This window comes from Leptonychotes weddellii, chromosome 15, assembly GCF_054177405.1.
Source record: "Leptonychotes weddellii isolate Sample4059 chromosome 15, ASM5417740v2, whole genome shotgun sequence".
In the NCBI taxonomy this organism is placed as follows: domain Eukaryota; kingdom Metazoa; phylum Chordata; class Mammalia; order Carnivora; family Phocidae; genus Leptonychotes; species Leptonychotes weddellii.
This window is the reverse complement of record NC_138383.1, coordinates 23,283,503-23,293,422: the sequence shown is the minus strand read 5'-3', so window position 1 is coordinate 23,293,422 and position 9,920 is coordinate 23,283,503. Positions and strand designations below refer to the sequence as shown.

The 9,920-nt window shown below is 41.3% G+C and overlaps 1 protein-coding gene across 4 annotated transcripts in view; it reads left to right on the top strand.

Moving 5' to 3' along the window:
• Positions 1-9,920, top strand: part of SPAG9 (sperm associated antigen 9) — a 137,778-nt gene that overhangs the window by 77,738 nt on the left and 50,120 nt on the right. For all 4 annotated transcript variants that reach the window (XM_081805223.1, XM_081805221.1, XM_081805225.1 and 1 more), the window contains 2 exons: positions 6,425-6,632; positions 7,544-7,646. In XM_081805223.1, coding sequence (XP_081661349.1) covers positions 6,425-6,632; positions 7,544-7,646 — 311 coding nt within the window. The remainder of the gene's footprint in view (positions 1-6,424; positions 6,633-7,543; positions 7,647-9,920) is intronic.

Below are 9,920 nucleotides of genomic sequence, written 5' to 3'. Positions count from 1 at the left end.
TTTCCATAGTTTGGCTATTGTGGACATTGCTGCTATAAACATTGGGGTGTAGGTGCCCCTGTGGATCACTACATCTGTATCTTTGGGGTAAATACCCAGTAGTGCAATTGCAGGGTCATAGGGTAGCTCTGTTTTCAACTTTTTGAGGAACCTGAAGGAAGTGTTATTAAGCCATATCAAAACAAAACCCCCAAATCCTCATTTTAACATAGTAGATTAAAAACATCTTATTATCCTGAGAGGTAGAGCAAGCCAAAGATTCTTAGAAATGTGCTAACACCTAGTGAATACATGATCTTGTTGTCTCTTGTATAATCTTTCCTTCTTCCCAGATCAGCAGTAGTCCTGAACCTCTGAAGGCTGTAGAACAGGAGGTGAGAATGGTGTTTCAAATCACTGTACAGAAAGTAAAACTCAATTAACTATTGGTTACTTATTCAGCTGCTATTCTCAAGACATCTATTGCTCAGTTTGACAGACTACTGATGTTTTTCACTGAAATACAAGAGAATATTATTTCTGTAGTGGTTGCTAGGGCTTTACTGTAATCTATAAATTACTCCTCCCCTAAAGACAGCATTTTAAAGTAAAGGAGAGAGGGGTGCCTGGAAGGGGCTCAGTCAGTTAGTCATGATCCCAGAGTCCTGGGATCGAGCCCCACGTCGGGCTGTCTACACACTGGGGAGTCTGCTTCTCCCTCTCCCTCTGCCTCCCACTCCCCCTGCTTGTGCACATGTGCGCGCTCTCTCTCTGTCAAATAAATAAATAAAATCTTTAAAAATAAAATAAAGGAGAGAAAATATAAGTAAATCCTATGAAAATTCAGCCTGTTTCCATCTATCCAGCTCTAGGTAAGAAACACACAAATACCCTTGCACAAATTTGCACAAATACCTTCCTCAGGACAGAATGTACATAACTTGTATGTATCCTGGAGACAGCCCTGTGTGTCGTTATACCGTAGGCTGCCTCCCTGGTTGAACAGATTTCTTCAGCTTCAATCAGGGCACCATTCAGCTTTATTCAGCAAACATCTGTTGTGAGCCTTCTTCATGTCAGGCTTGATACCCTGGGCATTAGGGATATAAAGACAAGGCTTTTTCCTACTCACTGTAGGTCAGGTCTCCTACCCACCCAGGTCCATGGAAGCCCTTCAGTGTCCCCTTTCTTCAGAAATATCCTCAGGGTTAGGACATTCATACCTCTCCTTTAATAATCAGAATTTTCTTAAACCCACAGTATAATTAACATCTAGATTTATTTCATCTAATTGTGTCTAGAATTAGGGTTCTCAGTGTTTCTTTGGCTCACAGACTCCTTTAGGAATCAAAGTTACGAAACTTTCCAGAAAATACATGTACACACAGAAGTTTGTGATTCTGTTATGCCATAGAGTTGTAAATCAAAAGAGCTTAAGAACCAGCGCTTTAGACGTTTAACTTTTAACTTGTGGAGAAAGAAATGTAAACATAAAAATTAAAACATAAGGTGATAAATGTTATAGTGGGGATCCATGGGGCTAATTTTTGTAATTTTGTCTTTCATTAGGCTTAAAATCTTTGAATCAAAAAGACAGACATATGTAACAGAGTTGCTTACCCCTTTATTTAGCCTATTTCAGATGAAGGCAGGCAGGCTACTTAGGAAAACTCTACACTGGAACCTTTCTTTTTTTCTTTCGGTCTTTCAAGATTTTGATTGATTGATTGAGAGAGAGCATGCTCATGCAGGAGCGAGAGGAGGAGCAAAGGGAGGAGGAGAGAGAATGACAAGCCGACCCCATGCTGAGTGAGGAGCCTGACGTGGGACTCGATCTCACAACCCCAGAGATTATGACCTGAGCTGAAACCAAGAGTCGGATGCTGAACCGATTGAGCCACCCAGGCACCCCTCATTTCTAAGTTGTCCTTAGATAATTTCTTTTATAGTTGTAAACTTAGTCTCTCAGAACATAAATAATTACAGGGCAATGCTGACTAACACATGACATAAATATTGTGTGTAGGACTGAGCACATAAGGGAGGCATTTGATGAATGGAACAACTGAAAATATTTTGTAAAGGCTTATAGACTTTTAGCCTGATATCCAGAGACAGTAAGAAAATGGTACAAAGACCAGGTAGCTTTCACCATAGTATCTCAAGTGAAGCTAAAAGTAATGGCACCTATTTTCTTTTTTGTGTGTAGTAAGTACATACAGAATAAAATTTACCATCTTTTCTTTTTTTACTTATTTGAGAGAGAGCATGAGCAGGGGGAGGGGCAGAAGGAGAGGGAGAAGCAGGCTTCCCGCTAAGCAGGGAACCCGACTCAGGGCTCAATCCCAGGACCCTGAGATCATGACCTGAGCTGAAGGCAGACCCTTAACTGACTGAGTCACCCAGGCGCCCCTAAAATTTACCATCTTCATCATCATTTTTTTTTTTTTTTTTTTTGACACAGAGAGAGATCACAAGTAGGCAGACAGGCAGGCAGGCAGAGGGAGAGGGAGAAGCAGCAGCTCTCTGCTGAGCAGGGAGCCCGATGTGGGGCTCGATCCCAGGACCCTGGGACCATGACCTGAGCCGAAGGCAGACGCTTAACGACTGAGCCACCCAGGCGCCCCCGGACTTTCTTTTTAAGACTGAATAATAATCCATTTTATATATAGACCACATTTGATATATTCATTCATCCCTTCATGGACATTTGGTTCACTTCTACCTTTAGGCTATTGTGAGTAATGCTGCTATGAACATGGGTGGAGCAAATGTCTCTTCAAGATTCTGCTTTCAGTTCTTTTGGATATATACCAAGAAGGGGTATTGCTGGATCATATGGTAGTTTTTTTTAGTTTTCTGAGGAAATGCCATTCTGTCTTCCAAGGCAGTTGCAACATTTTATAATCCTCCCAACAGTGTACAAGGGTTCAAATTTCTCCACATCTTACCAACACTTGTTATTTTGTTTGTTTTTGATAGTAGCCATCCTAAGGGGTTCGAGGTGATACTGTAGTTTTTATTTGTATTTCTCTGATGATTAGTAATGTTGAGCATCTTTTTGTGCTCGTTGCTTGTTTGTATAACATTTTTGAATGACACCTATTATTTTATTTTTAATTTATTTTTATTTAAAAATTTTTAAAAGATTATTTGAGAGAGAGCATGAGTGAGGGGAGTACTTTATCTTTTAACAGATCAATATTTAGGCTTGTCTTTCTTCATTCTATCTTAGTTGGAGGCATTGTTAGTGACAGAATTACAGAATTTCTTCCATAGGAGATGCAATATAAACATTCTGTGCCTCCCACCAAGCATTGCGGCAGAGACTTTTCTCATGTCTGTGTTTTCCTACTAATCTTGGAGCTTTATGTCACCACTGCCTGGGAGACCAACGAGAAATGCCTTTTTTGAAAATGGTCCCCTAAATTTCAGAGCTTTTCTCTCCCCAGCTCTCCCTGAGATCCAGAAGTACAGCCCACACAGTGAGCTATTTTAGTGAGTGTAATGTATTTTTATGTGGTAAAACTATAAAAGGTAAGTTACAGATAAATAAATCTCATGTTACTTGGATAGCCCATGACAAATTTAAAATTTTCTTCTAAGCAGATCCTAATTTACCACTCCTTGTAGCTCCAAACCTTGAGAATCCCTAAGATGGCACAGTCCTTTTCATGGTTTAGGTTCAGCTCTCTTGGTTGCTTTATTTGGTACTCCCAGATCCACAAAAGAATTTGGGGAGGAGGGCTTTTGCCAAACTGTTTATGTTATGAACTCTTTTTTAATTACTAAGTAATTTTTTAGAAGATTTTATTTATTTATTTATTTATTTGAGAGAGAAGGAGCAGGGGGGAGGGGCAAAGGGAGAGGCAGAAGCAGAATCACCGCTGAGCAGGGAGCCTGGCGTGGGTCTTGATCCCGGGACTCCAGTATCATGACCTGAGCCAAAGGTGGCCACTTAACTGACTGAGCCACCCAGGGGCCCCACTAACTCTTTTTTTTAAGGTAGAAGTAACTAGACATTGGGGGTGGGGTGATAAGGAGGAAGAGGAAATCATTTCTCTACTTTTGAGAGACAAATGACAAGTACAAGATTGACCTCAAGGGACACCTGGTAGCTCAGTCAGTGGAGCATGTAACTTGATCTCAGGGTCATGAGTTCAAGCCTTACGTTTGGCATAGGGCTTACTTTATTTTTTATTTTTTTAAAGATTTTATTTATTTATTTGACAGAGAGATAGACAGAAGAGCACAAGCAGAGGGAGTGGCAGAGGGAGAGGGAGAAGCAGGCTCTGCACTGAGCAGGGAACCCGATGCGGGACTTGATCCCAGGACCCTGAGATCATGACCTGAGCCGAAGGCAGACGCTTAACCATCTGAGCCACCCAGGTGCCCAGCATAGGGCTTACTTTAAAGAAAAAGAAACAAAGAGAAAAGGACCTCAAATTATTATTTTTGTTTTTATTTTTTAATTTTTTAAAGATTTTATTTATCTGACAGAGAGAGTGAGAGATCATAAGCAGGGGGAGTAGCAGAGGGAGAGGGAGAAGCAGGATCCCCACTGAGCAGGGAGCCGTACTCGAGGTTCAATCCCAGGACCCTGGGATCATGACCTGAGCTGAAGGCTGACACTGAACGGACTGAGCCACCCAGGGGCCCCAATTGCTAACATTTTAAACACTTAGTATGTGTGAACACTTGGCTAAGTCTTTATGTAGAATAATTTGTAATCTATTAATTAGGTACCATTATCTCTATTTTACAAATGAAAAATAGATATAGAAAGAATAACTTACCCAAGGTCAAACATTTAGTGAATGATAAACTCACTAATTTACCCTAATTCTTCTTCTTCCTCCTACTACTGGTAAACTTTTTGTCAGGTTCTCTCTCTCTTTTTTTTTTTTTTTTTTAAGACTTTATTTTAGGGAGAGGAGGAGCAGAGGGAGCGGGAGAGAGAATCCCAGACTCAGCTTTTAGCACAGAGCTCAGCACATAGCTTGATCTTACAAACCTGAGATCATGACCTGAGCCAAAACCAAGAGTTGGACACTTAACCTACTGAGTCACCCAGTTGCCCTAGGTTCTTTTTTTTTTTTTGAAGACCTGAGTACTTCGCTCTAAAAGAACTACCTCATTATTGGTAGCCATTGAACAACTAACTATGTTTATTTTTCTTTTTAAGTAGGCTCCATGCGGAACATGGGGCTTGAACTTATGACCCTGAGATCGGGTCACATGCTCCACCAACTGAGCCCACCAGGTGCCCCTCTCTTTTTTTGGGGGGGGGGTATTTTTTTTTAAATCCCCTCCCCCTCTGTTTTTTTTTTAGTTGAAGTATAATGGACACACAATGTTACATTAGTTTCAGGTGTGCCGCATAGGGTTTCAACTTTTGGACAACTGATTTTAGTTATTTGCGGGCCACAAACCCCTTTGAAAACCTGATAAAAGTTGTAGATTTCTTTTTCCCCAGAAAAGTACATGCCACACAAATTTTTGCATAAAATTCAATCTGGACATGTCCTTCATGAAGACTATTTGTGGACCCTAGAATAGTAATTATCAATTCTTAATGAGTATATAAATCACCTGGGTTGCTTTTTAAAATGCATATTACTTGATCTCACTGCCTGAAGCTTGGAGTTGGACTTAGAATCTGCCCTTTTAACAGTATTTCAGATGATCTGGATGCAGGAAGTTTTAAGCATACTGTGTACAATACTCTGAATCTCTCCTGAGATTCAGAATCTTGTTATTCCACTGCTGTATTTTTTGTTTGTTTTTGTTTTTTAAGATTGTATTTATTTGAGAGAGAGAGAGTGAGCCTGGGCATGAGTGGGGGGCAGAGGGATAGGGAGAAGCAGATTCCCCGCTGAGCAGGGAGCCCAACTTGGGGCTCTATCCAAAGACTCTGAGATCATGACCGGAGCTAAAGGCAGATGCTAAACTAACTGAGCCACCCAGGTGCCTCTATTACTGTTTTTTTTTTAAGATTTTATTTATTTGAGAGAGAGAGAGACAGAGATAGCAAGAGAGAGCACGAGCGGGGAGAAGAGGGAGAAGCAGGCTTCCCGCAGAGCAGGGAGCCCGATGTGGGGCTCGATCCCAGGACCCTGGGATCGTGACCTGAGCCGAAGGCAGACGCTTAACGACTGAGCCACCCAGGCGCCCCTCTATTACTGTTTTTTAATAGAATTTTCTCTCTGCATGTTTTTTTCTTTACCCGTTTAAGAAAATTGCTTAAAATAAATTAATCATTTAAAGATTTTCCCATAATTCCTTTTTTTCTTTTTTAAAGTAAGCTCTATGCCCAGGGTAGAGCCCAACATAGGGCTTGAACTCACAACCCTGAGATCAAGACCTGAGCTGAGATCAAGAGTTGGACACTTAACCAACTAAGCCAACCAAGTGCACCCCCCGCAATAATTCTTTTTATTTGTAGGATGAACTTTCTGATGTTAGCCAAGGAGGATCTAAAGCTACTACTCCAGCATCAACAGCTGCATCAGATGTGGCCACACTTCCTACTGATACTCCCTTAAAGGAAGATAATGAAGGATTTGTGAAGGTTGCAGATACACCAAATAAATCAGAGATAAGCAAGCATATTGAAGTACAGGTAGCCCAAGAAACTAGAAATGTATCAACAGGTAAGTGGCCCTAGTTCTTTACTTTCTGGTAAAGATCATGTGGGTTTGAAAAGATACATCTTGGGGCGCCTGGGTGGCTCAGTCGTTAAGCGTCTGCCTTCGGCTCAGGTCATGATCCCAGGGTCCTGGGATCAAGCCCCACATCGGGCTCCCTGCTCCGCGGGAGGCCTCTTCTCCCTCTCCCACTCACCCTGCTTGTGTTCCCTCTCTTACTGTGTCTCTCTCTGTCAAATAAATAAATAAAATCTTAAAAGAAAAGAAAAGATACATCTTAGGGTTTTAGATTTATAAAATCATACTCAATTATAAGTAAGCTTAAAAGGGGTGATGATCAAATAAAGTTTTGGAGAGACAGATTTGGGGAGCTGTAGTATTGGAGAGCCTGAAAGGCAGGAGAATAGTCTTCATCTTTAATTTCTCTGTATTTCACCCCTTAATTTTTTTTTTTAAAGATTTTATTTATTTATTTGACAGAGAGACAGCGAGAGAGGGAACACAAGCAGGGGGAGTGGGAGAGGGAGAAGCAGGCTTCCCGCCGAGCAGAGAGCCCAATGCGGGGCTCGATCCCAGGACCCTGGGATCACGACCTGAGCCGAAGGCAGACGCTTAACGACTGAGCCACCCAGGCGCCCCAACCTCTTAATTTATAAAAAACAAACAAACAGGGAGTTCTGCCCTGGGATACAACAGACTGTGTCTCAAGAAATACAAATAAAAACTTTGGTTATTTATCAATTTCTGATATTCACTGTTGATTGATACATTGTCTAACCCTGTGTTTCCTAGAATTCACTTCTTAAAATTTTTTATGATCAAATGATGTATTTACAATCACTGAAGCAACAGGATTTTCATATTAGGGGCAGTATGTGATATATCCATTATTTATGTCATCTTGTCCTTTTCCTAAGGCTCTGCTGAAAATGAAGAAGAGAAGTCAGAAGTTCAAGCAATCATTGAATCCACTCCTGAGTTGGATATGGACAAAGATCTGAGTGGATATAAAGGCTCAAGGTACTGTCAGTGTCAAATGAAGACATTTTATCCTTCCTTTCCCCTGTCCCAGAAGCATACTATTATTCTCTGGTCTCTTGCCAGGAAAAAGGTCATTCAAGTGTTTTGCTGAAGAAATGTTAGTATTATATTCTAGTTTCCATTTTTGAAACTAGACATAGTATATGGTTGAAATGTTTTGTGAAATGCTGCCTTTTCACCATCAGGGATTAGGAGCATATGGAAGGATAGGGGGAAAAGGCAGCGAAGGTGTAACCAATACTTTCTGCAATTTGAGGAAACAGAAACAAGAATAGGGGAAGTAACAATTTGAGCAAACTTTGTTCCTTCCCTCAGATCAGGAAGAAACATATATACTCACTTCAAAACTGTAGCAATTTCAGGATGCCTGGCTGGCTCAGTCAGTAGACCAGACGACTCTTGATCTCAGGGTTATAAGTTCAAGCCCCATATTGGGTGTGGAGCCTACTCAAAAAAAACCCCAAACTGTAATGATCCCATTATTGGAAGAGATTAGTCTCATTTTACATGGGGAGGCTGTTTAGTGGTGGAAAGAGAATTGTTACGTATCATCTTAATCAAGGTAATCTAAAGCATGTGGATGTTCAGGAATTTCATAAAGGAGCTACTGCCTTTCTTTTAATTTCTTCCGTAACATTTATCCTTTAATAATAATGACCATAAAAATACACTCTATTTATTGATCACTACAGTCGTGGTTAAAAGCATGAACCTAGGGCGCCTGGGTGGCTCAGTTGGTTGAGCGACTGCCTTCGGCTCAGGTCATGATCCTGGAGTCCCGGGATCGAGTCCCGCATCGGGCTCCCTGCTCGGCAGGGAGCCTGCTTCTCCCTCTGACCCTTCCCCCTCTCATGTGCTCTCTGTCTCTCTCATTCTCTCTGTCTCAAATAAATAAATAAAATCTTTAAAAAAAAAAAAAAAAAGCATGAACCTAGAGTAAGACTATGTGGGTTCAAATACTGCCTTGGATTTGAATCTGAAGTATATTTTCTCCATAAAAAGGAATTATGATAATACCTTAGATGATTATGAGTAAATGATTCAGTGTATGTTAAATCATTGGCAAAGGGCCCAATTTAATAAATGTTAGGTAGTATTATCATCATCATTTAATATAATTTTAATTATAACTTTATGAAGTCAGCATCTTCATCCCCATTTTACAGATAAGGAAGCTCAGAAATGTGTAGTAACTTGTCTAGGATGACCTAGTTAGCATGTAGAGCTGGCATTTAATCTAGGAATCTCTGATTTCAAAGGCCATGTCCTGTGAAAATATTTTTTTTTATTGTTTATTTAAAAATGTAAACAATGCAGGGGCACCTGGGTGGCGCAGTCAGTTAAGTGTCTGACTTTTGACTTCATGATCTCAGGGTCCTGAGATCGAGCCCTGGGCTCGTCTCCACGCTGGGCGTGGAGCCTGCTTGGGATTCTCTCTCTCCCTCTCCCCCGTCCCAACACTTACACATGCATTCTCTCTTAAAAAAAAAAAAAAAAAGTAATGCAGAGTGTAAAAAGTGAAATTTGCTTTTTTTTTTTTTTAAAGATTTTATTTATTTATTTGAGAGAGAGAATGAGAGAGAGAGAGAGCATGAGAAGGGGGAGGGTCAGAGGGAGAAGCAGACTCCCCGCCGAGCAGGGAGCCCTATGCGGGACTCGATCCCGGGACTCCAGGATCATGACCTGAGCCGAAGGCAGTGGCTTAACCAACTGAGCCACCCAGGTGCCCGTGAAATTTGCTTTTTATTTGTCCTCTCCTAAGCCTAAGTAAGGAGATGCAGCTATTTATTAGCAGTTTCAGTTTGTCATTCTGAACCTCTTTAAAAATTAAAAAAAAAAATTTTTATTAGACTAATGCATGTGTATTATTATGGTCAAATGGTAATAATACAAAATATGAAGGGCAATAGTAGTCCCTTGCCCTTACCCACCCCTCATTCCCACTCTCAAGAGGCAGTATCTCTCGCTTCCTCATTCTTTTTTTTTTTTTTTTCTCAACAAAAGTGGCTCAACTTTATTGTAGGAAAGCTGGGGAGGGCCAGCAGGCTATATAAGGGTCTCTGCAGGAACTCCCATCGCTGATCAGGACTGCCAGGCCCCAGGTCTGTCTGGAAGGCAGGAGAGGATCAGCGCACTGCCCCCTTTGGTCCGTCTTGGGCCCAGGGGTCCAGGCCCTGGCTCCTTGGGACTGAGGTAGGAAACAGCCTTCGCTGTGTTCCCCAGGGTCTCCAGCAGAGTGTCCACGATGTACTC